Genomic DNA, 27,109 nt, shown 5'->3' on the forward strand with positions numbered 1-27,109 from the left:
GACGGGTTGCTCACGTCACATCTACGTCGTCAAGCTCAGTTTGAGTCTGTGCAGTACGCTCGACCCCCAGGAAGTGAGAGCTTCTAATTGACTTCACTTGTCTCTGTTGAATCCAATGGGGTCGCTGTGTCCATTTCTTTTACTGTCTATGGGTGGGACTATTGGCAATGCATATTCAAGCAGTATAATTGCAGCACATGCTTCCATCTGCACAGAAAAGCCTTTGGAATGGTCCACCAGAGCCTGGGAGGATTCGGACACCTCCTTCCCCGGCGAGCACAGAGCAGTGGGGATTAAAAAGATAACCTCGTCCCAACAGCTGCACTGTTTTATGAGATCACACAGACCTCTGCGGCCCAAATGTGCAAGAAAATACACCACCGTCCACCACCAGCATGATGCATATAACCACCACCACCACCACTACCCCTACCCAGCACAATCTCCTACCCAAACAGACGAGATTACACACCCTGTGTCGTGTCCTTCAATTATGGACAAAACCAAACACATTAGTTGAAGGATAGCTAGGCTTTTTTTTAAAGAAAATTAGATTCTCAGCTCTTGTGACTAACATTTATTACAAAATATAAAGGTTGTTCAATGGTAAAGTATAACTAGGGATTTTGTCTGTATATATATATATTTGATTTATCTCATATAGGATGCATTTAGTTAAGAATTAACGCGGTAGTAAAGCGCGCCGGTGATCATCTTTAGCTTCAGCGCATGATTAGCCTGGTAATACCAAACTCTGCTACTTCGCTTTGATTCGTAGACAGAGTCTGGCATGGCATAATTGAAAAGCGTTTTCTTTCTCGCGTTTGGTTTAAAATCATTGGTTACCCGTAAGCCAATCACATAACGTTTAGTTATGGCGTGTGTTATGCGCATGCTCAGCCGCATCTAACTTCCACTGTAAACACATGTATGATGCGAAAACAAAAACCATCGAGCGAAATACCGGAGTGAACATGGCTGTGAACGACTTTTGCAGATTATGTGAAGTAAATCTATGCATCCACGGTACAATCAGCGTCTACGTCACAGCTCTCAGCCCGCCCTCTGTTCGTTGATTGGCCCGGCTGTTTTCAGGCCGGAGGAAAACGGGGGAAACGGTCGCTATCTCAGACTGAGTACAGAAGTGAAATGAAGTAGGCTAATGAGCGGAAGTACGAAGTCTGACGTAGTCAGGCTAGCGCATGATGCAATGCACACATTAATAACTATGATTGGGACTGTCATATTACATAACATTATAAAGAGAGCACTATTGTAATAAAAATGTTGTGAATTCTTTGGGTTAGTTAGTTGCTGTGTTTCAGTGCATTGAAGAGCGCATCCACAACAGGAGTTACACATTCTAACTAACACCTAACTTAGTTCAAGTTCACTTTTGCATTTGTGCCATTTTGTGCAGATATAATTGTAATATGTTTATTTTGTATAAATATACAGTTAATCTCATATAGGATGCGTTTGGTTAATTAACCAGCTAACAAAGCACTTCAGTTTCCAGGTGTTCATTCAGCTTTTATTTTTCTCACATCATTTTCATAAACAATATGTGTAAATTAAAAATCATTTCATTATTGTCCGCACAGAGGCTATTAAAATTTTTTCTATGGCACATAGGGCTGGGCGATATGGCTGAAAACTGTATCACGATATAAGTGTTTCATATCGGTCGATATCGATAATTATTGAAATTTTTTATAACATATTTAAAATAAGGACCAGTCCAGGAGACAAATATATTACATTTAAAGATTTTTTTATTTTAAACTTAACCTACCTTTGATTATAATCCCATCAGTTATAAAGGCAGAAATGTCAACACGACCATGGAAAACTCAAAAGTCTAAAATCACAATGAACACTTAACAATTATCTCTTAACATTAAGGTGCAAAATTAAAGAATACGTAAGAAATGCTTTATAAAGGGGTGGGCGATATGGCAAAAATATAATATTACGATTTCTTTCTATAAATTCTATAAATCTATTTCTTTCTATTTTCTATAAATTATACATTGATACTTATTAAAGCTATTAATAAAGTTATTAGTCAAGAGCAGTGAGTGATTTTCTCTTTACATTTTGTTGTTTTATTAACATTAAAGGGATAGTTCTCCTAAAAATTCTAATTTTCATAATTTACTCTCGGACGTTGTTTTAAACTCGAATAAGTTTCTTTCTTCTGTTGAAAATAAAAGTTATTTGGAAGAATGACCAACAGTTGATGTACCCCAGTGACTTCCATAGTATATTTTTATGGAAGTCAATGGGGACCAGCTACTGTTTGGATACCCACATTCTTCAAAATATTAATATTAGAAAATATTAGATAATTTTTGGGTGAACTATCCCTTTAAGGACAAGCGGCAGCGTGTTTACTATTACTGTCTCTTTAAGAGCTGCGCGCGACGCGTCTATTATACACGCATTTGTCAAGCAGATTTTCTCTCAATTTTCTCAAGTTTGCTTTCACTTTAGACATATCCGACTAGTTTATGTAAACCTTGTGTGTATATAACAGTATGAGCAAAATAAGACTCGAAAGATTACTTGGTATTCAGGCGCTGGTAGACAGGCTTTTAGTGCATGTGAGCTTCACATGTACACGCTGAGAAACACACGCTAGAACAGCGCATCAGCACGCGAATAACAGAGAAACTGACGACTGTCTTGCATAATCTGCAGACGACATTGGTCTGACTACGGTCAGACTTTAAGTCAGGCGAGCTGACTTTTTCTGTTTTATCTAGTTACTAGAGTGAGTGCCTTTGTTCATGCAATCAAACTTGCTTTGCTGGTTGGTTCCAACGAAAAAAAAAAAAAATTATCGAACGTTTTATCGAACGCATTTTTTATTGATATTGATTAGGTGTCTATCGCGATACATATCGTTATCGTTTTATCGCCCAGCCCTAATGGCACATTGTGTTTCTTTGTACGCAAGTAATGTTGTCAAATTACTTGTTTGCATTATTTAGGCATAATTTTATTTATTTGTAAGGCAATTGATTTCTTTTTTTAAATCTTTCTCTTTTTTTGATGATAAAGAAAGTTAGCCATAGGAGAATAAAACTAATTTTAGACAGTCAGACAGACAGATACACAGATAGTTAGACATAGATAGACAGATTGATCATAATTAGAAGCCACTCAAAGATTCGTTTAAGGAGTTTCTACAAGTTCAGAACTTCTGTGGACACAAATCTTTCTCCCAGAGCACATCTGAGGAGCACTATGAGAAAGAAAAGGGAAAACAGATGAACTCCAGAAACTTCGTAATGGTTTTAGAGTCAACGGGACAGATATCTAAAGGACAAAAGCAAAGCGAGCTTCGTTTCAATGGATATTTAAACGTTGCGGCTTACTAGAGGAAACAAAATCCAGCAAAAGTCCAGCAAAAAATTTCAGCCACAGCGTGAAGATCGCTAATCTCTCTAAACAGACGTCCCTAGGAGAACTCATTTCCACTCTATAACCAAACACCCATATGACTTAGGAACTTCCGCTCTTCTCCGACTTTTGTAGTGCCAGGAGGGGTAGTTTGAGAGCACCTGGGCCCACCGGGCTCCTCCTTTGTAGAGGAACAGCACAAAGAAACAGCTGAAGGAGTCTGAGCTTGTCACCAGAATTAACCGTCTACAGAAGGGAGGAGCACAAAGGAGGCTAGAGGTTTACGAACACGTGAAAAGTCCTGGAAAGTGGGTAAAAGAGCCTTCAAATGAAAGGCTGCTCAGCTCATTCACTATATCTGTTTTCTTCCTCTGTCCTCAATCTCCTTTTACCTACCTGATCTGTCTGATTACGATCAAAACCGGTCGCTCGCTTCCTCCAACCCATATCAGCAAGAGACCATACAGTAAAGCCAAGAGACTGTGTAAAGGAAAACATGCAAGTATGCAAACACGCAAAGCGTTTAAAAAAAAACAAAAACAAGGTGAACTCTGTGACACCTTCTTATGATCCTAATAAAAGAATTCACACTTAAAGACATGTTTGAATTCTCAAAATGCATTTTTACAGTCTACAAAATTAAATTACATAAAAATAACAATAAAGCACAAAAGTCCTGCAAAGTCACATAAGAGGATAAAAACAGGGACTAGATGCTACATTTCCTTCATTTTCCCCCCATAAATCATTTTATTCATATGCAAACTTGTTTAATTAGCTTAAGGGGTGATTGGCATCAGTAGGAGCTTAACAACTGCATCAAAAGTTTTGTGGTTATTGTTATGCTAAAATTTAACGAGGCCTTTTGTTGTTCACGCATGTTAAATTAGCAATACATGCAACAGATTTCCCTCAATCGCTTTTATCTTAGAATACACAAAAAAAGAAATCACATACTGGGTTACTACTACTTATTAAATCCGAATTAACACTACTAGAAAAAAAACTTCAGAGATGAGGCTCTGACATTTGCAGTGATGCTTGCTGGCAGACATTACCAAACCTTACATAGTGGCATGTCAACAAATGAACCACTTGCTATTGAAGTGACTTGAGTAAATCAGGTTTTCCTCCAAACATTTAAGAACACCGAGCCCACACTCTAAAAGAACAAATAACATGACGGTCTGTTCTCATTGTTGCAATATAATAGCTTGTAATAATGCTGCATACAATACAAACAAAGTAGCCTGCAATAATTTAGGTAAATTTCGGCCAAGAAGAAGGAGGTTTTGTTCCCTCACTCTTGAAACTTAAAGGTTCTGCAATGGTACTTTGTTCAAATATTACAAGCTTTTTATTATAATCTTGGTTTATGGCTTTTTTATAGCTCACATAAAAAAATTTGTCATCACTTACTCACCCTCATGTTGTTACAAACCTGTATGAGTTTCTTTCTTCTGTTGAACACTAAAGAAGATGTTTAAAGAAATGTTGGTAACCAGACAATTGACGGCACCCATTGACTTCCATAGTATTTTTTTCGTCCTACTATGGAAGGCAATGGGTGCCGTCAACTGTTTGGTTACCAACATTCTTTAAAATTTCTTCTTTAGTGTTCAACAGAAGAACGAAACTCATACAGATTTGGAACATGAGGGTGAGTAAGTGATGACAAATTTTTCATTTTTGGGTGAACCATCCCTTTAAAGCACACTTATATAAATAGTGTTCTATAGTACAATAAAGACAATGTAAGCAAATTGTTCTTTGTGGAACTTAAAGGTTTTCCAATGGAATCAGGTTGTAAAACCTTTTTAGATATGTATCTTTACCTTTTTATAGGATTGGAATTGACTGGATTCATGTTGTTTTGACAATTTGGTAATACTATATTATAACTTTTAATAATAAGTCTTTCGCAAACCCTTTTGCTCAAATGTTCATGTACATTCAAATCTGAATGTATCTTACAATATACAAAATCAAAGCATTTCTAACAATTCCAATGTATATTAACTGATCATATTAAGCATTATTTAAGCAATTAAGTTTGTTGGAATGGTTTAGTAGACTAGTCTAATATAAAAGGACTATGTGAAGTGGCTGGTAAATGTTAAGAAAGTTTTAAATACAATATAAATAGACGAGTTGTTGCATTGCGTATAATGACTCAATGAAACTGAATTAAAATATTCACACGGTTCTGCTTGCTTCCCCCAGAAATAAAACCAAACCAGAGTTCAATCTCTCGCTCTTGCTAGGAGTGAATATAAACATCCCAGCAAACCAATAATGAGTACATGGTGCTAAAACTATAAATATTTAAGCACAGGCCTGTTTGAACGCCCATTTCTCACCAGCAACTTTAACAGCAAAGTTTCCAGCAATGCTGCTCAATAACATATGAAACTATCTGATATTAATCATATGTGCCCAGGATTTTTTTAAATAGACATTTAATTAATAGTTTTTGTTCCAATAGCCTAAATAGGGAGTTGACATGTATATTCAAAAAGGAAGTTGACATTCAAAAATGTGATATACATCACCAAAAACTATTTTGCTTATTCTTTTATACTGTTAAAAAGTTGCTGCCTTAAAGATTTAAGTACAATCAACTTGAATGTTAAGTGATTTCAACTTAAATTACATTAAACTGACATAAAAAAAGTTGATTCTTGCATAACTTCAACTAAAAAGTTGAAAACTGTTTAACTTATTTTGATGAGTTAAAGCAATGTAAAAACATATGTTTTCATACCTTATTGATCATATAATTTTGTACAGTGTATAATTACTATTCATGTGACGTTAGCTTAAGATATTGAAAGACTATAGGCTACTTCTAAACATTGATTTATTACCCTGGCCTGCAGGTCCATTTTAAACGAACTAGTTCAGTAAAAAAAGAAAAAAAGAAAAGAAATGGAGACTATATAGTTACAGACAGACATAATATTTAAACATAATATTTATATAAGTTCAACTAAAAAATGTATGGACACACCAACTATATGCTACCCATTTAGACGTACCCTAACTAACTTATTTAACTTTCAAACGAATTGCCTGCTATGTAATGTTAATTAAGGTTATGAATTTACTAAAAATGTGTTAGAAAACAAATCTGGCTCTTTATATTGGAGGTATCTGGGCTTGCTGAGAGTCATACTCTTGAACTTCAGCCGTGTTTCCGTTGAAACTGTAACGTTAGTTTATCCGCTAAATAGCCAATAATAGTATTCAGATGAAGGTCAGGTAAAACAACAGGCTTTAAAAAAGTTTTAAAAGCCCATTTAATAACTTTACAACGTTTTCTCGCAGTTTGACATCCGACACCACCGAGGCCTCCATAACACACAACCAGAGCAGTTTACTCGTCCTGGGAGCTAAAAAAACTCCGATCAAACATGTCAAATACTTACAGCAGTCATCACAAAATGCAGATTTTAGTTTATAAGCTTCAACTCAACTTCCTGAAGTGCACATCTGGGTTAACAGACCCGCCGCAGACTATAGTTTAGACCAAATCAGCTCAACTTCACGCAGACTTAACGTTAACTCACTAAAGTTACTTCTCAAACTATTGTTGCACTAGGCTACTACATTTCTTCTGTAAAATACACGCTCGTGCGAAACTAAACAAAATAGGCAAAAACCTGCACGAGACCAACCGTGCCCTAGTTTGTTTCGCGCTCGTGCGTTTTACTTTGTATCACATTGTTCTCGGTGATATAATGACTTCAACACCTCAGAGCCGTAGGAAAAAAAAAAACTTAACAAAAACTATTTTACTCACCACGAATCACCGTCAGACTACAACAAAGCAGCAGTTCCAGCAATAAAATCTCCATCGCAAGCTCTCCGGGCTTTAATTCCATAATCCCAGCTCCATTTCTTCGAGGTATTTGTGTTAGGAGAAAGTTTGTAGTCCGTAGGTCGATGAGTCGGACTTTTTTTCGCCCGAGCGACTCTTCTAGCGATAGTAGAGGAGGCACGAGGAGGGAATGACTGACAGCGGAAACTGATCGACGTCATCAAGTGGGATTGTGCTGCGCTGTGGCGCGTTCGCCTCGCCAGAATAGTACAACCGAAGACACACACACACTGTAAACTGTTAGTAATTTAGGAAAACGTAAAATGGATAAATGTATAGTCATCAGTTTGGAAACATTACTATTTTTAATGTTTTTGAAAGCAGTCTCTTATGCTCACTTAGGCTGCATTTATTTGATCAAAAATACAGAAAAATATTATATTATATTATAATATTGTGAAATATTATTACAATTTAAAATAATGTTTTTCTAATTTTATATAGCCTACTTTAAAATTTAATTTATTTCTGTGATGCAAAGCTGAATTGGGCTCATTCCTCCAGCGTCACATGATCCTTCAGAAATCATATGCTGATTTATTATCAGTGTTGAAAACAGATGTGCTGCTTAATTTTTTTTTTTTTTTTTGGAACCTATGATACTTTTTTTTAGGATTCATTGATAAATAAAAAGTTGAAAAGAACTGCATTTATCCACAATAGATATCTTTTCTAACAATATAAGTTTTCTATCACTTCTTATCAATTTAACACATCCTTTCTGAATAAAAGTATTAATTTCTTTCAACAACAACAAAAAAAAAATACTGACCCCAAACTTTTGAACATTAGTGTATATTGTTACAAAAGATTTCTATTTTAAATAAACGCTGCTCTTTTTTTAAAACTTTTTATTAATCAAAGAATCCTGAAAAAAAAAGCACAACTGTTTCCAACACTGATAATAAATCAGCATATTAGAATGATTCCTGAAGGATCATGCACTGAAGATGGAGTAATGGCTGATGAAAATTCATCTTTGCAGAAATAAATTAGGCTATATTTATATTTAAGTATAGAAACCCATTATTTTAAATTGTAATAATATTTCACAATATTACAGTTTTTTTCAGTATTTTTGATCAAATAAATGCAGGCTTGATGAGCATAAGTGGCTTTTAAAAACATAGAAAACAGTAATGGTTCCCAACCTTAAAATATTATGCTTTTTAAAAAAAAAAAAAAAAAACAGTTTCTTATTTTTTTCCATTGGAGTTTTTTATGTTGCATTCGGTTTTTTAGGTAATGTTTACTGTTTTATCATGATGTCGTGTGTTACCATGATGGTGTTTTATGTTTGTGTGTGTGTATCACAGTGATCTTTCGTTATGTTATCATGTGGGTGTCCAAATAAGTTATCAGTACAAACAGTAACAAACAGATTGTAATCACTCAAATAGGCTGGTACATTAACATTATGATTTATTGACATATATACAGTTACAAAATATAGTCAACAAACATCAACACTGTGAAATAATGATCTAAAAGTCTGTTTTTTTTTAGGTGTGTCTAAACAGAAATATACTTTCAGAAATAAATCCAGAAGCTTTAATATAAAAAGAACAGAACAGAAGAATTATAAAACTCAATTCTGATGTTTTCAAAATGTTGTAAAGTCTTGAAGAATGCACACTGACTTTAAATCAGTGCATTTAACTTTTTATTAGTTATATTTAATAGTAAAGACGTACAATGACTAACTGTGATGTTTTAAATCATATCTATATACACACTATAGCCAGGGTTGTCAACAGGGAAGGACAATGGGATCTCTTGTTCTGGGCCCTGATGAAGGGGGCCCACTATAGGTCCACTATGGTATAGCCTACACATCAAGCCTTGGGGCAAAGTCAGGGACATGACATGACTAATTTAAAAGTTTCATTTCTGTTTTTATGATGTTTTTTTTTTTTAAAAAGTGGGAAATATTTCAATTTTGTGTCATTTCAGTGGAAGGGAAGTGAGACCTTCCATTGCATACCCTGATCTCATGCGGCTTCTGGTATTTCAGGGGATTTTTAGTAGAAGGAACATCAATATTTGATGCAGAATTATAAAAATCTTTTAAGGAAATAAAAAGAGACCCAAATGAGTCCATATACCGTATGGCTCTTCTGGTATATTAGCAATTGACTCATTTTAGTCTCTTTTTATTTCCCTGAATGATTTTTATTATTCTGTATAGAAGTATCTAGAATTTGGTAGAAGTTGATGAGACATATTTGAGTTCTCTGACTGCAGATTTTGAAATATGTGACCCTGGACCACAAAACCAGTCACACGGGTCAATTTTTTAAAATTGAGATTTATACATCATCTGAAAGCTGAATAAATAAGCTTTCCATTGATGAATGGTTTGTTAGTATATGAAAATATTTTATATTTATATTCGAAACATTGAGAAAATCGCCTTTAAAGTTGGCCATTTATGTTCGCAATGTTCACTCATAAGAATAAATGTTTTATATATTTACGGTAGGAAATTTACAAAATATCTTCATGGAACATGATCTTTACTTAATATCCTAATGATTTTTGGCATAAAAGAAAAATCGATCATTTTGACCCATACAATGTTGGCATTGCCACAAATATACCCGTGCGACTTGTGACTGGTTTTGTGATCCAGGGTCACATATGAGTTCATTAGGAGACAAATGTGAGATTAGAGTCTTCTGGAGTCGTTTTCTCTGGAGAACAATCTGAGAAACAAATGAGATGTTAAATAGATCTCATTTTGCTTTCCTACAGGGAGAGATGGAAGTTTTCAAATGCATAAAACATGCTTTGCAAGTGAGTGACACATCAATTCTTCTCTGTACTTTAGAAAACAGCAGCTTAAACATGCCAAGCTTGGCACAGCCTTCTCCTTTTAGTTGCTAGCCTGTTATGTTTCTTTATGCTCATATGAAAGCTCATTTTATAAAAGGGTAAAATACAATGATGCAAATTTATTTCAGCCTCTTTCGTGAGTCCTGAGGTGCTGTAAACATCAAGGATCAAACTGAACCCCTGGCAGCCTGAAAGCCCTCATTGAGTTGAATGGTAAAGTTCTGCAAACGACTCCAAATCCAAAGTGAAAGCATATGTGCGCGGCAGTGCGTGTGAGCGAAGCAGGCAGTAATTCCCGGGCCTAGAGAAATATGCTGTAATGAAACCTGCCTTTACAGTCACCTGTGCAATAGCTCTCGGCGTTCTCTTTGATCCGCCAAGCACTGCGCGTAAATAAAAAATCACTTTCTCCACTGCCCGTTTACTTTTGAATATTAGACTTTGCATTAATGCATCCAAGACTTAATGCAAGACATATTTTGCGCGTAACAGATGCCATCTGGAACAAGTCCTCTTAAAACAAAGGGTTTATAGAGGCATCATGTCAATGTGCTTTGCACTAACCCTATTGCTTGCTACCTATAGGCCTACTTTTCACTGGAAACTCATAGTCAGGATTTCACAGTCGGCCTGAAGCCGCGCTGAAATATGTGTCTGCCACTTAGTTACACAACCATGGAAAACAGCAATATTGTGCTGAAAGTTGTAGCAAATAAACGGCTAATAGCGGAGTATCGATACCAAACCATCAAAACAAATGAGAGGCCCACTGTTTTGTTTGGAGAGCGAGGTTAACATTTTTATTGGACATACATCAGTATTGTTTCTCTTTTGGCGTGGAGTAAAAATTTAGGATTTATAAATGCCAAAAGAAAGCGAGAGATTGGGAAATTTTGAGGCCTGAGACGATTCCTTTGAGAATTACGAAAATGCAGCGCTCGACAAGAAATGTGGTAATCATAGGTTGTGAAAAGATGTTTTTTTAAGGCCAGATCAGGTCAGCAACTAGTCACACAACCGCTTGGAGAAGATAACAATGGACTCCATGCTCTATCCCGTGCTTCTCTAATAAAATCCACATTTCAAGGAACTGTTGCTGTGCTTCACCCCCCAAAACAAAACCGTCCCCTGGTGAGCTTGTTGTAAAGGTGTCAGCCCACCTTCCTTTCAACTTGTTATTTTCTTCCTTGCCAATTAAACTTCCAGACCTTTAAAATTAAACAATGTGCATTGCACATATCCAAGGTGCAATTATTGGCTGACAGATGTGGCTTGTTTATGTGTGGCATCCTGTTTACTCCAAAGGCTGATTGATATAAGTAGTCTTCTACTCATAAAACACTTTGAAAGCATGGGAAACTTGGGGCACACTGGCTCCAAAAGCAAGGAGACCCCTTGAACTTATGCATCCTATTCTGCTTGGTCATGAACCAGAATGAAAACATGCTAAAATGTGTTAAAATGATAGTCATCATTTACTCACCCTCAAGTTGTTCCAAACCTGAATGAATTTCTTTCTTCTGCTGAACCCAAAAGAAGATATTTTGAAGAATGTCAGAAACCAAACAGTTGATGGGCCCCATTGACTTCCATAGTATTTTTTCCCCCTTCTCCATACAGTGAAGTAAATTTGAATTCCGAATTTTGAATTAACTATCCCTTTAAGCAGTGCTTAGAGGATTGTTTTTATTGACAGCAATATGTTAACCAAAAATAGTTCAATAGCAAATAACAATTCAACTTTGTGTGCGCCATTTGCGATACCGTAAGATACCGTGACAACAAATAACCACATGTGAGCTGTGATGTCTGATTCAAGACCAAATGACTCTTATGAACTATAGTTCTTTTTAATGAGTAAAGTTAAAAAATAAAAAAAGATTAATAAATCAGCCCCGAAATCAGCTTGAATCAGATGCACTAAGTCTGTGAATCATTTTAGAGTTGTTACTGAGTTCATATCTGATTCTTCACTGAACCGAGTCATTTGTATGTTGTTTGTGTCCGATTCAAAATGAGCCGGGAATCGTTAGATACTGTATTGTTCATGACAACGTGTAACTAAAGAGATTACCAACATGCAATCTATCAATAATAGTATTCTAAAATACATTTAATTTTTACCAATATATTATTATATTTTTTTTTTTTAGCATACAAGGCTGTAGCCTACAGTTAGTCTAAATGTTTCTTTTTTTATTAAGAGCCCTGTCATGTGTTAATGTGCTACTCAAATGGTGACCATTTAAAAAAATTTTAACCATCTCTTTAATATATTAAGTGAAGGGAAATACATAGAAGCTCCATGATGAAAGTTCTTTCTTTTTTTTGTGGAAACTGGTGCAGATTTCAGCTATACATGGATCACAGATTTCACACAATAAAAAAGACAGAGTGCAAAGTAAGTTTTCTTTATTATACATCTTTTTTAACAGTGCAGCTATTAAGACTTACAAAATCAATTTGGCACATATCAAACTATCATATTTCATACCATCCTCTGATCCCCAACTAACGCGATCATCATCATCTGTTCTTTGCTCCAGACACTAAATAAACAATGGCTGAGTTATTCCCTTGGCTTTACAATAATGTGCTTCTGTGCCACAATTCCTGGTTTGGCATTTATTCCTTACTCTCACATACAAAAAAAAGAAAAGAAAAAAGGCATTAATTCATAATTCCTTAAATGTTCCTGAACCGTTCCGACAAACATAAAAAGGCAATTATTGCAACCAACTCATCAGCTGCAGATGAAACACTGAACATGATAGATTAGACAAAACATATCCAAATATTGCACTATGAATCCCTTATAATGACATTCGTTGAACGAAGGTTGAGGGCTAAGTTAATACTAAGGCTTCAGCCCCGAGTGCCAAGAATTAAGTGGAAGCTAAATCTGCATAGAAACAAAAGATATGTCATACCAACTCACTCGAGCACCAGCTAGATTCCCATAGCTAGAAGTCGTACAGGGCTTTCGAGCGTTTGAAATGCGAGCGAGTGCTACCAAGGGGCCTCAAACCAAAGTCAATCTGCTACCAAAAGGAAAAACACTGAAATGTAAACCACAAAATCCCGGTCAGACCCCCGAATCGGAGTACATTCCATTGATGAGATAGTCGACCTGAGTGTAGTCCTTTCGCTTGTAGCTCTCGTACGCTTGTTTGAGAAACAGCGCCACCGTGACCACGAAAAAGAGGAGGCCAAACAGAAGAACGGCCAGCAGAGAGCTTGTGTTCAACAGGTGGCTGGTCAAAGAGTCTCCGGCCACCTCAACAATGGCTTGGTCCCTTTTGGGAATGACCTTAGGCAGTTTGGATGTCACTACTGAGGGGCTCTTTGAGGTTTTTGGCATGGTTGGCATTGGCTTCGGCTTCTCATTGGAGGATGTTGGAATGGGAGAAGTTTGTACTGGTTTAGAGGAAGAATTGGATGAAGTTGTTGTAGGCACTAATGGTGAGATGTTGACAGACGATTTGTTCCCTGATGGTGAAGGTGAAGAAGGGTGTTTTGGAATTATGGTTTGTGCAACTGTTGTGGTGGTTGTGGCGCTGGTAGTTGCTGGAGAGGGTTTAGGGCTGGTCGTGGTTGGTTTGGGAGTAGTTGTATTGGTAGATGTCATGGCTGGTGTTGTTGTATTGGTAGATGTCATGGCTGGTGTTGTTGGAATGGTTGCTGTCATGGCTGGTGTTGTTGGAATGGTTGCTGTGATCACTGATTTTGGCACTGCATCAGCTGTGGAGGATTTCTCTGTTGAATTTGTCAGCATGTTGGTAGTCGCTTTAGTTGTCAAGTTGTCTTGTAAAGTGGTCGGTTTTGTAATAGTGGAAGTCGTGGAGATGGAGACGTTAGCTTCAGAGGCCGATGGTAGTATGGTATTAGATGAACCGTCTGGAGAAGATTGGGAAGAGCTGGTGCCAGAAGACTCTTGGAGAAGCACCGATTCTCTAGTCGAATTATTGTCCACATCGTCAGACTCTGCAAAAACAAAAGATTGAGTTGGTAAACGGTTGACATGGCTGATTTTCTGGAACAAGTGATATGAGATAAAATGTGATGAGGAAATCATAAGAAAACATATCATTCTGTTGAGTTGGAGCTGTGTAGTCTGACTCACAAACAAATTACTCTCGCCATTCTTTTTAAAGACATCAAAAATATATAGTGCAACCAGTGTAGTCTGATTCATAAAACAAAATACTCTAAGAGTCATTTGTTTGTGAATTGGACAACATTGGTTGTGGTGTTTTAGATTCTTTAAAAAGAACCCGCACATAAATGATTTATTTAAAACAAAATGAGTTTGAGTCAATTCTGTTAATGAATCAATTAGAAAGAAATATATATAACATAAATGCAGAAAACCCAAAGTAAAGGTATTAGCATTTGTGGTCACACCTGTCTCCGCTAACAGCTCGCTGATATTCGTGACATTTCCACAAGAGTTCTGGGTATTATTTGGGCAGCTGATCAGATAACACAGAGATTGTACTTCATCAAAAATAGGCCTCGAACAAGATTCATCTTTAGGACCTGAAAAATGAAGAACAAACAAATCAACAAGACTTCCTCTTCAAAGAAGCTGTTGCTTAAAATAAAGCTTGTTTGCAGTCAATTTCGATTGACTTCAGAACCATGAAAGATTGCTGAATTGTTGAAACACTACCAGTATTGTGATTGCGAGTTTATATTCTGAATTGAATGATGTGCTAAAAAAAACACAAAACACCAGTGCAGTCAAATTCACAAACAATTGATGTACCAAAATCTGAACAAATTATCCAAAAGACTAACGAGTTACCAGTTTGAATATCAGTCTGAATCCTTCCAAAATGACAGGTAAAGTTGCTGAATGAAATGTATCATATGCACATATATGCACAAGAGATAAAAACTGAAACATACAGTACATTACACCAATATGGACGTTCCCAGAATAGCATCATCAACATTTCCAATATGATCAAATAGAAAAAAAGAAAAAAAATGGACATTTTGCGCTACCCATAATTAAGGACAAATAACCTAAACTAAGTTTCTAAAGGCTGTTTTTAGAGTGTCAAGGCCAAATATATTTTACAGCCTGCTCTAAAATGACCAGTGCAATCTGTGACTCATTAACCTCAGTTGTTTTCATTGGGACAGAGACATTCCCTGAATGCTCATTACTGGATGTCAAACTGCATATCCTGAGCTCTGCAGTCTTTGGGAACGAGCAACGTCTGGGAAGAAAAACAGGCCTTGCCGCACCTCTCTTTGATCTCCTCCCAGCAGCCATGTGTGTGTTAGGTACTGCACACCTCAACCTCCACATCCGTCTCCACTCGTTCCCTTATTCCCACTTCCCCTGATTACTTAACCAGGTGGCTGCAGCACGGCAGGACCAACGGGGCTGGAAAGAATTTGCTTGCACTGGCACTGCAGAATGCTCCAAAATGCCCCCGTTTCCCTTCTCAGACACTCATCCAGCATTTAAAGCTCCAGGTGAATCAATAGTCAACCTCGGTGAGGTGAAAAATGCCAGTTGAATCATCTCTTGGTCAGTGTTGACGCACTAAATTGATAGGCCAGCTGCATCGTGTGCATTTTTTCCCCTTTTAAACACTTCTCCAGCTGTTTAAAGCAGAAAACGCACGAAAGCAAAGGCGAATGGAGTCCGGTGTGAAATCGTAGAGGACCTGTCAAGACTCCAGCAGTCGCCACCGGTCGCTACATAGTACGTTTGGTCTTTGACGTGTCGAAAAAACACACCGTTCCCTGAGCTGGAATGTGGAATGCTTATGTATTTATAGCTCCCCATCATTCCAAACATTTCAGACTTCCAGATGGCGGTGGTGATTCTGACCTTGCTTTCGATCTCCATACGGTTAACGTGACGGAAACTCAATACCGCCTGTGCACGTGCGTGGTGTCGGGCGGGGCAGGGCCAGCCACTCTACCCACAAACACAAAGCCAGCGTGCCCCAGGTCATTTTGGCTGTCTGCGTGTTTACAGAGGTGGCGGGATAGTCAAGTTCAACGTGTGTGGCCAAAGCAAGAGGAGAGGAAAAGTGATAAAAAAAAAAAAAAAAAAAAACACACGTAGAAGGGTACGGCCCGCTGAAGCAGCGCCTGGCGCATAAGCAGAACAGCCAGCCCAGGCCTCTCTTTCATCTTAAATGCGAAACATATGGCCCTCTTTGAAAGTGCACGTTCTTCAAGGGAAAGACGTGATGTATAAAAAGACAAAACAAAACATATGGCTTTACTTTGAGAAAAATATGATATTCTGCAGGTACCCTGTTTTATCTCTGAAGGTAGCACAGAGACTGCATTTTATTCTCAAGCCCTTAAAGAAACAAAGAAAAAGAAAAACGGCTGATTTAACTCTTGGAGATAGTGGAAAAGAATCAAACAAATCTGTCATTTACATTTTCTGCCTGTCTTATATATTTGCAGGGGTCAACAATAAGGATGGCCACAGGAATGTAACTTGCCTTATCAAGACAGAACTTAGCTGATCATGCACACGCATCATGTGGCAAACATGAAATTTTAAAAATGTTAATTCTGTGCTCACTCACATGTTGTTCCAAAACATGCATGACTGACTGACTTCTGCAGAACACAAAAGATGATATTTTAAAAGTGATCCATACAATGAAAGTCAATGAGGTCCAATGTTGTTTGGTACCCAGGGTTCTTTCAAATATTTTCTTTTGCGTTCCACAGAAGAAAGCCATACTGAATGTTTATTTTTGGGTGAAAATTGTTTTCTCTGACATTGAAATTCTAGCTGACACGGTTCTAGCAGATTTGACACCATAGAAAAGTTCTCAAAATGGCTTGCATCATTGAGGTTTTGTATGAAAAACTGTATCAATGTAATATTATATATGTATTTTAGGTTATATAAATGGGTCATTGACATTTAAATAAAAATTTATAAAAAAAAATATATAAAAAATAAATATAAATATTATATATATATATATATAATTTCAATGTACTAAATTTATTCAAACTAAATAGTTTTATAGAATGAAGTGAAATATGTCAAGAATTTATTTAATATATTTAAATATTAAAAAGAATTTAAATTATTATTTTAAAAGGAAATAATGCACTTGGACACAAAAATATGCACATCATGCCATTGACCCAAATATATGTTTTTAAATGGTTTCTTTTTGTTAATAAAGCTTGACAATAAAATTAAATATATCAGTATAAAATTATTAAAATAATAATAAAAATAGTAAAAAAAAAAAAAACTGATGCGTCTCATGTATTTCTGGCAAATGCTACCTTAAATAAATGAAAAAAAACGTAATAATGGTGGTTTCTAAAGTTGCAATTATTGTTATCCCAACGTACTATAAGTTAATACTTGAATCAAAACAGAAGAATATCTATTCAGAAATATCAAAAGGATATCTCAGATGCCCTAGAAACAGACTTACAAAGTTTCAAGTCACAATCCTCAGGTCTTTCCACAGTCTCATTAAACACTATCTTGAAGCCGTTCTTCAAATGCCTGGGCGCACATGGAAGCACAAAGAGCCCAAGGATGGGCAGCAGGACCAGGACAGGGTGGACAGTCATGATCATAATGAGAGGGAAGGTCACATCCCCAACATCTGTGGGATATACAAAAGCAAGGATTTATAAAACTGTACCTCAACCCTATTTTTCTTAAATACATTAGATAGATAGATAGATAGATAGATAGATATATTGATAATCAATTGTATCAGAGAAGTGAGTGAGAATAAACATAAATGTGAGCCAATTGCGCCATCTAGTACACATTCCAAAACACTACTAGAACAAATTTAGAAATTTCTTCAGGTCTCTGCAAAACGGCTGTTTCACAATCCTATTCAACTAAGACTAGACCATAAGTACCATGAAAACACATAAGCATAATATACTGTTACCTTTTTAAATTAATTTTCAGATTATAAGATCCAATTTTAAAGCAGCGTAAGGTCTAATCTCTTGTCTGTGCTAGAAAATGTGATTTGCTGCACTGATACAGGCTGTTTTGGGTATAAGGAAGTTTCAGAGGTGAATAAATAGGTCTCGGGCGCAGCATATAAACCTCTGCCACACCCCTCAGAACGCCTGGTTACTGCCACCACTGCAAACAGCACTGAAGGGCTCACTAAACCCGTTCCAGGATGTGCAGATCATATGACTTCCATCCAGGCTTGAACAAAGGAATGAAACTCACTCAGAGATGAAGTAGATTACTCACGGATGGTCCGTCCTGAACTGGAATAAAACACAGAAAAGAAATAAAGCAGTCTGCAGCTATTGGAAAAGAGAAAGGTTAAATCACTCCCAAAGAACTATCAGGAAAGAATCCTCAAACTTTATTGCATCCATTTTTCTTAAACTATAAAGGGTTAAGAGACACATTTCTAGAGGGTTTATAATTTAAAAATACACCATAATGGAGGTTAACATACAATTGCATGCTGGTACAAATCACAAATCCTTATCTGTGTGTGTATTATTATGGTTACTAACACCTTAAGAGCCAGTACTAGGGCAATGTAGGTCAGTTAAGAAGAGAGACCAGACACAAACAACACCATTGTTTGTGGTTTACAACAGAACATGTGTTTTCTAACTCTTTACATTTAGATATATTTTTCTTAAAGACACACCCACCTTACTACAATACATTTATAAATATTAATTACACTAATGACAAAATGGCTTTATTACACATGCACTTGAATGACCACAAGATATACAAAATATACAAATATAAAGAAAGCTCACGAGGATGCACTTACCAAACAAATACAAAGCTTCTTTTCACAATAAAAAATCAGTTTGTATAGATGTAAACAGCAGCGTTACCAAAACACTCTTTTTGCCGTAGTAAACAAGCAAATGAATACCGTCTCATACCACATGCAGTGTGTTTAATGTCACTCTCCAGTCAAATGCTTCATATTTTAATTCGGCGTGTTTATGTAAGTAGCAGATAGCTGACAGACACGACACACGGCTGATGCGACAAGAGGAAATGCAGGACTTCCGGGTCATGTTGCGGTCCGTGAACGTGTCAAAATAAAGGTACTCAGCTCATAATTAAAATTTGAGTTTATTGTATTTGTACGTAGGTGGACATTGATTAACGGAAGATTAAATTACATAAAATCGTTTTAAATGACCATGATAGTCATAGTTTTTAAAGTATAATGGGATCATATGTACGATTGGTTTTGATATGAATATTAGCAACGCTTACTAAATTTAACTATTATAATATCCAATTAACAAAGTAAAGATGAAAGCTCAACTACCAATGTCTCATATAATAATATTGGTATTGGTAGATAAGCTAAGCGGTAAAACGAAGAAACAAGCTGATTTTCCAGTCTAGAGTTTTACAAGACTTTTATAATGTGAAAACGTAAGTCACGTGACACGGAAGTACTCAGAGTCATTTTATTGACAAGCAGAAGCTTCGCTTAAAAACGAGTAACCACATAAAATAAACAAAAAACAAGGATGATCAAGGCTATTCTTATTTTTAACAACCATGGGAAACCCAGGCTCATCAGATTCTACCAATATTTTGTAAGATAAGCGCATAAATACACTGAAACTGCATTTGCCAACTAATGCCATTCGTTACCATTGAGACACTATCAGCAGATTATTTTAATTAATTGATTTTTATTAAATGTTTCGTAGTTAACCATTCAGTATTAGCTTCAGATAAATTATGTGTCAAATGTGTTTCGTGATAAGGAATATTTATTTTCGTATCTGATTGTTTTTCCAGCTTCTTATTGGAAAGTCAGTTCCTCATTTGTAATGCTTATTATATGTAACGTTAGCTTAGACAATCTCCACTCTATGAATGTAATAATCTATAACTATGTAATATGTTAATATAATATTTTTATATAATATTAAACCATTTTTGTGGTGTATACTACTAGTGTTTGCTTTTCTCCTCTGTATATTTTTTTTATATGTAACTTTAATGAGTTTATGTGAAATCCAGGATAAAACGAGTTTTAAATCAGTTTATCATGTTTCTTTCACAGGCAGAAGACATGCAGCAACAGATCATTAGGGAGACCTTTCATCTGGTGTCCAAAAGAGACGATAATGTCTGCAATTTTCTGGAGGGCGGAAGGTGACAGAAGGGGTTTTACATAATAGCTTGTACATAAGGGCTTGCTGATATGATTTTCATCTATATTTCATTGTCCATGACTGTATAAAGATGGATGCTCTCAAAGGCAATTTACTGTAGTTTTGCTCTTCCTTTTGCCTAGTTTGATTGGCGGCTCCGACTACAAGCTGATCTACAGACACTATGCCACTCTGTACTTTGTGTTTTGTGTGGACTCATCAGAGAGTGAGCTGGGGATCCTAGATCTCATACAGGTGAACATACTGCCATTCTCTTGTTGTAGTAATGGCTTACAGCCACAAGGGGGATTATGTTTTTCATATTGCCTACATACTGTATATTTTTTGAAGGCATACATAAAGACAAGGCAAAGTTTACAACCCTTGTTTTAATACAATTGTTCATTAAAATATCAGGTTGCATTAATGTTCACTGAACAATGCTAATATTACCTTTAAGTACCAGTCATTCAGTATATAATACTGCCATCTGATACCATGGTACTGCCACAGTACTTTTTTGCATGAGTGGTTGATTCGCTCCTTTTTGTTTTGTGCAACACAAACTCTTTTAGAAATCTCTTTGAAAGAACATGTTGTTATTCACTATTGTACATTATTTTATCACGCAGGTCTTTGTGGAAACCCTGGACAAGTGCTTTGAGAATGTGTGTGAACTGGACTTAATCTTTCACATGGATAAGGTCAGTTTTCAGGTGTATGATGTTCACTTCATAATGACTCGTGCAACTTTTTACCTCCTTGGTTACCTAAAAAGTGTTCTTTGGTGCTGTTAAATGTTCATTAGGGCATGAATAAATGGCGGTGATCATAATTCGATCCATCATGTAAGGGAAAGGTTATATATATGTCAGAATATACTTTCTGATAATGGCCTGTTGAATTATGGCACCATTGTAAAAGATGTTCACTATAGAAGTGTGTCCTACGCTGGCTTCGTTAGTTATCTAATCAATAATATTGTTTTATGAGTTTAAGGAATTACTGGGAAATGATAATGCATGGCTTTACTGTTACTTGATGGATTTGTTTCTGAATTTAGGGTTATGGTTTCGTTTCATGCTCCGGTTCAGTCAGTTGAACGGTTTATGGCGCTGTGTGAAAGTATTGATTTTAAATAAGTCAAGTTTACAGTCCAAATTGAATGTGATTAGATTAAAAATGCCATACTACACAATAATAGGTGTTTTCATCTTGAAGCAGAGCCATGTGCTCTCCAATCGCTCTTATGGTACTGTATTTCGATTCCCCAACAAGTGACGAACCAGTTCTTTTTAATTATCAAAAACATAAACTGTGCCCCAATTCAGAGGCTGCATCCTTCGAAGACTGCGAAAGTTGGACTGAGCTTTGTTAAATAGGATGGTCTAGCCTTGCTGTTTATTCATCGTCATTATTGTGTTAACTAATGAAGAACAAAGGCACAACCGGATTCTCAGTCTTGTAGGTTTAAGTTTTTTTTTTTTTTTTTTTTTTCAGGTCCATTACATTCTCCAGGAGGTTGTCATGGGCGGGATGGTTCTGGAAACTAACATGAATGAAATAGTCGGCCAAGTGGAGCTGCAGAATAGAATGGAGAAATCGGAGGTGAGTTCACATTTACATTACCTGAAGTCACTCCAGTTCAGCTGACATAAGTTCATGCAAACATCTTTGCCTCAATTGAAACAGCAAGGAGAATTTCTAAATAGTTTAATGTGACGCATACTATATGTACATTTTTAACAAAAATGTACAAGAAAAAAAAAATCAGGTTAAATATTATTCAAGTCAAGTCACCTTTATTTATATAGCGCTTTATACCGATTGTTTCAAAGCAGCTTTACAGTGATATCAGACAAATGATGTTGTTCAGCTGAAGTCTGTTCAGTGTCGATTCAGTTCCGTTGTAAAGATCATCAATTATTAAACTACTAATTAATTTCATCTGTAAAGAAGTTCTGCAAAAAAATTGTCATCGTCCAGCTCAGTTCAGTTCTAATACAACAGGATTAGATAAATAGTATTGTTGAATATTATGTGTTGTACACATTCATTTTGTTTTTTACTGCATGTTTTACACAGAGCCATTGGAATGTTTGTGAAACGCTAGAAATATGAACGAAATCTCAAAATATAAAGACATTTCGTCTTGTTTAGTATCACTTTGTTTTTCCTGAAACAGTACATAATGTGAACGAACTCAAATTATATCATGTAATAGTGAAAGATGTCTGGGCAGATATCAGTGATTCATGGTCACCTGATATCCTATCTGGGGTCGAGGCGATCAATAATGTTTGACAACATTTGACGCACTCTTGTGTATACGTAGAAGAGGTTAAAATGAGGAAATGTTACACCAGACAATAAAGCGCACATGGCTGAGAACAAAGGAACATCCATACATGATGTTTAGGTAAAGACACTAGAAACGTGATGGTGGCACCTCATGACTTCCACTATGGACTTTGACCTGAAAATGGTCTGTCAAGCTGGGTCAGGTTTTCTTGTATAACTTCTGGTTAGTGTTTGAAATTTCTGAAAAAGAAGAAAATTGCTATTTCTAAATACAATGTTATATATTATAATAACAATATTTTTTGTATTATATCTTGTATTGTGCTGGGTTTTGCCCTATAGGGATAGTTCACCCAAAAATGAAAATTTTGTCATTAATTACTCACCCTCATGTCTTTCCAAACCCGTAAGACTTTCGTTCGTCTTCGGAACATAAATGAAGATACTTTGATTAAATCTGAGAGATTTCTGTCCCTCCATTGACAGCTACGCAACTACCACTGATGCTTCAAAAAGTTCATAAAGAGATTGTGAAACTAATTCATATAAATTGAGTGGTTACGTTAAAATTTTATTTGAATGCTTTTATTCACGTTTAAATATTGATCAGCGAATGAATGAACCTCATTGGTTCTCGCACGACAAGCAAACATGCTTGGGCTTGAGCCACAACTAGGGTTGCAAAATTCTGGGATTTTCAAAGATGGAAACTTTCCATGGGAATTAATGGGAATTTAAGGGAATAAACAGAAATAAACTGGGAATTTTCAAAGTTGAGGGTTGGCTCTTATTAGGGAACTTAAATATAGTTGAGGAAAGTATATTTTAGCATAACCTTGACTAAAACAAACAGATGCCATTCAAATACACTTGAATATCCATGCCATTCCTCAATCACATGCACATAACACACTGCTTACTGCATGGCTATTGAGACAACACCCCCTACTGGCACTGTGCATGCCTCCATCACATGTACAGAAGCCCAAAGCACAAGACTATTGAAGGCACACATTTGAGCCTGTGGACTAAACAAAGTGAAGTAAGTTTTGATGATATTATGGGGAAATATATTTATTAAAGGAGAACTCCGGTCAATTTTAACATTGAGCTCATTTTTTTGTACATTTGGAGTGCTGTCAATACAGAGAACAACGACAAAAATCGGTGTTGCCTACACCGAGTTATTCTATTTTTAAAATTTGCACCCTGTTGACTTCAATGGGGCAAGTACTAATACCTGTGTTTACATCCTGTTTTCGGTTGAAGTCCAAAGTAATCGATTGCCGAGTTCACGCGCGTGATCATAGGTAACTAAACCTATGCGCGTGAACTCGGCAATCGACTACTTTGGACTTCAACCGAAAACAGGATGTAAACACAGGTATTTGCGCTGGCTTAAATAACATCATTTTATACATATCTTTCACATCTACTGCAGTCAGATTCACTCGTGTTCACTCAGAAGGAATCACTCACATGACCTGTGCACTTGTAATGACACATCAAGGATGTTAAGAGGCTAAAAGCAGGTTTAGTACTTGCCCCATTGAAGTCAACAGGGTGCAAATTTTAAAAATAGAATAACTCGGTGTAGGCAACACCGATTTTTGTTGTTGTTCTCTGTATTGACAGCACTCCAAATGTACAAAAAAATGAGCTCAATGTTAAAATTGACCGGAGTTCTCCTTTAAATGTTTAAATTGCAAATATCACATACAAATGTATTCATCTAGTAGATAAGTTAGATGCTAAATAAGCTAGCATAACTTTATTTACCACATAAGTAGGGCTGGGCGGTATGACGGTATATATCGTTACCGCGGAAGAAAATGTCAACCGTAACAGATTTTTTTATTACGTGTATACCACGACATGTAAATAAGTAGGCGTGGTTAACTCACGTGCAGCGTGCGTGAGACTGAGACACTGATATTTGTCAAAGAAACATGAAGAATGACCAAGAGGATCCACAAAAGGAATTACGTTTTCAAAATTAACGTGATATTTTCGGGGGGAGGAAGGTGCAGAAGTCAACTAGAGCAGTGCAGCACACTGAAAGTTTAGAGAGACGCACATGCTCGCAACGGGGCTTACTTGACAACAAGTTCATATATCAATATTCTAACGAATAGAAATAACCTTAAATAATGTATCTATCCGTCTCTTATGTGTACAGTTACTTTCAGAGTGGACGCGCAAGCGGTTGCCGTGGTAATGAATATTTCCAAAAATTCCCCTGCTTAACTTCCCATGGAAATTTACCGGAAACTTTCCGGAAATTTACCGGAAATGTTCCGCCCCTTTGCAACCCTAGCAGCCACAACTGATATATATGTGAACAAAAGCCTACGCTAAATCTGTTCATCATGTAAAGCAATCGAATCTCTTCCGAAAATTTGGCCTAAGCTGCTCAATTCATATGGATTAGTTTTATAATCTCTTTATGAACGTTTTGAAGTGTCAAAGTGGTAGTTGCGTAGCTGTCAATGGAGGGACAGAAAACTCTCAGATTTCATCAAAAAGATCTTCATCTGTGTCCCGAAGATGAACGAAAGTCTAATGGATTTTGGCACGACATGAGGGTGAGTAATTGATAACAGAATTTTCCGTTTTGGGTGAACAATTTTAAAATTGAGTCACAGGATTTTGATTATGGGCCGAGTTTTTTTGAGGTTATAAATGTTTAGATTATTAGTTAAAAACATTCAGAATCTGACAAAAGATTGATAATAAATGTACTTTATTTCTAAACTAAAGAGTAAAAATAAAAGTCTAAATATTATAGACAGATCTGTTAATCTGCACTAAATAAAAGTGATAAAGTAATTTGTTTGTGTTTTTGGCAGGGTGGTCTGTCTGCAGCACCAGCACGAGCTGTTTCTGCTGTGAAAAATATGAACCTTCCTGAAATACCCCGTAACATCAATATCGGGGACATCAATATAAAAGTGCCCAGTCTCTCCCCGTTTTGAGTTAGCATGTCTGATCTTTGTGTTTTTTCGTTGTCATTGTGTGTTGACATTCATTGCCATAGATGCTATCTCCCTAATGCCATTTATGGACTCATGACTGACCGTCACATGAAGACTCTTACAAGTCCAAAGCACATCACAGGGTCCAATAATTTACAACGTACCTTTCATTTCAGACTTTGATTTGTAGACAGACCGGTGTTCGAATTTTGATTATAGTGTTGTTTTTGTATTTTGTCTGTAATGTAGCAACATTCCACAATACTAACGTGTGATTTTTGCCACTAGACTAACAACTAAAAACTCTAAATGTCACACATGAATAATTTATATTGAATGTTATACTGTACTATATCATTAAAATGATGTTTTTGTCCAGATTCAGGTCTTGTTTTTCTCAAAATTTGGCTCTTTTTTTTTACTGAGGTTCTTTTTGAGTTACAGAATGTACATTACAGAATGCATCAGCAGTGTCACCAATTCTAAACTTAGAATAAAATGTGGTCATTTATTGTCTCCAAAAATATGACAATCATGGGGCAAGGTCTGTTTCATGTATGACAGAATGTCAGCATATTTTTGACAAATCATTGTTGTGTTGATGGTTTCACCATGAGTTTGCAGTGTTATAAAATCAACTTTATTGCATTGGAAACCGAGGTCCTTAAAGGTGTGGTCAACAAAATGAGTTCAAAGATACCATTTGCATCATACAGCCAAAAAAGCAAATGATAGCATATCTAGAAATCTCTGATGTCATGTACAGTTATCTTTGAGGGCTGTGGCCTATCAAAGGTCAAGAGCCATCAGATGATATCTGAAGTCATCAACTCAGTCTTATCTGACTTATGCACACGTTTTCTTTGGTAATGCAGAATGTTTAAAAGCAAGTCTAGATTTCATGTAATAAAATAAAATAAAAAAGATTTTCAGAGAATGGGGAATTCACTGCTGAGGTACTGCGAGCCTTCTGATTTAATAATACAAATATTTCACACAATAAATGAAATATTTATTGCATTTAGGAAATTACAAAATGAAGACTTAGGCCAATTTAACAAAACAATTACAATTTAAAAAAAAAAATTTTGGCATGTTATATGCAATTTATGACATGGCAAATACAATTAGATAACGAAGCTTTGAGATTGCTGAGGTGAGTTTTATGGAGTCTGCTGACTTTGTTGAATACCTCATTTATAGCTGATATAGGTAAATATGATGGGGAGATATCATAAAGACTGATAATCATTACACCCGCACATTGTTATTGGCTATTTTTCTGAGATACTAATCTTAATAATGAACACCATCCCTGGAACAATGTTCCACCATAAAAAATAAAATAAAAAAACATGTATTCCAAAGGCCAAATTCATATTTTATTTTACAGTTTTGGGAAAGTGCAGTTTAAAGTCCAGGCTGACGACCACTGAGGGATGTATTTTTATAAGTTCATTTGTTACTAATCCCGTACTTTGCTCCTGTAAACACAAGGTAATTTAACTAAACTATAGTTAAACTGTATTTTTTCCACTTGAACAGTATAGTTGTATGG

At 36.1% G+C, this 27,109-nt stretch overlaps 3 protein-coding genes across 10 annotated transcripts in view; 1 reads left to right on the forward strand and 2 right to left on the reverse strand.

Moving 5' to 3' along the window:
• Positions 1 to 7,397, reverse strand: part of lrp5 (low density lipoprotein receptor-related protein 5) — a 65,002-nt gene extending 57,605 nt beyond the window's left edge. For both annotated transcript variants that reach the window (XR_014029422.1, XM_081356572.1), the window contains exon 1: positions 7,211 to 7,397. Coding sequence is in view for 1 of the 2 variants with exons in the window: in XM_081356572.1 (XP_081212698.1) it covers positions 7,211 to 7,292 (82 nt within the window). In the remaining variant the exon portion in view is untranslated. The remainder of the gene's footprint in view (positions 1 to 7,210) is intronic.
• A 5,116-nt stretch (positions 7,398 to 12,513) lies between these two features.
• cUnh11orf24 (chromosome Un C11orf24 homolog) lies at positions 12,514 to 19,171 on the reverse strand. 6 transcript variants are annotated; one of them, XM_081356373.1, is made up of 5 exons: positions 19,024 to 19,171; positions 18,213 to 18,385; positions 17,572 to 17,748; positions 14,528 to 14,662; positions 12,514 to 14,107 (listed from the first exon to the last, which is right to left on the reverse strand). In XM_081356373.1, exons 3-5 carry the CDS (start codon positions 17,717 to 17,719, stop codon positions 13,209 to 13,211), a joined length of 1,182 nt encoding a protein of 393 aa, XP_081212499.1. In that variant the 5' UTR covers positions 17,720 to 17,748; positions 18,213 to 18,385; positions 19,024 to 19,171; the 3' UTR covers positions 12,514 to 13,208. The 6 variants fall into 6 exon arrangements, with proteins under 6 accessions (XP_081212499.1, XP_081212498.1, XP_081212500.1 ...); XM_081356372.1 differs by having other exon boundaries at positions 18,345 to 18,380; positions 19,034 to 19,169; XM_081356374.1 differs by having other exon boundaries at positions 18,213 to 18,380; positions 19,034 to 19,169.
• A 364-nt stretch (positions 19,172 to 19,535) lies between these two features.
• On the forward strand, positions 19,536 to 26,493 carry ap3s2 (adaptor related protein complex 3 subunit sigma 2). Of its 2 annotated transcripts, none has more exons than XM_081356375.1 (6): positions 19,536 to 19,708; positions 20,185 to 20,276; positions 20,419 to 20,530; positions 20,908 to 20,979; positions 21,776 to 21,883; positions 25,426 to 26,493. In XM_081356375.1, the coding sequence occupies exons 1-6, from the start codon at positions 19,640 to 19,642 to the stop codon at positions 25,549 to 25,551; spliced, it is 579 nt and encodes a 192-aa protein (XP_081212501.1). In that variant the 5' UTR covers positions 19,536 to 19,639; the 3' UTR covers positions 25,552 to 26,493. The 2 variants fall into 2 exon arrangements, with proteins under 2 accessions (XP_081212501.1, XP_081212502.1); XM_081356376.1 differs by having other exon boundaries at positions 19,553 to 19,708; positions 20,397 to 20,530; positions 25,426 to 25,930.
• Positions 26,494 to 27,109: the final 616 nt, after the last annotated feature.

This window comes from Scardinius erythrophthalmus (assembly GCF_964197995.2).
Source record: "Scardinius erythrophthalmus genome assembly, chromosome: 24".
Taxonomy (NCBI): Eukaryota; Metazoa; Chordata; class Actinopteri; order Cypriniformes; family Leuciscidae; genus Scardinius; species Scardinius erythrophthalmus.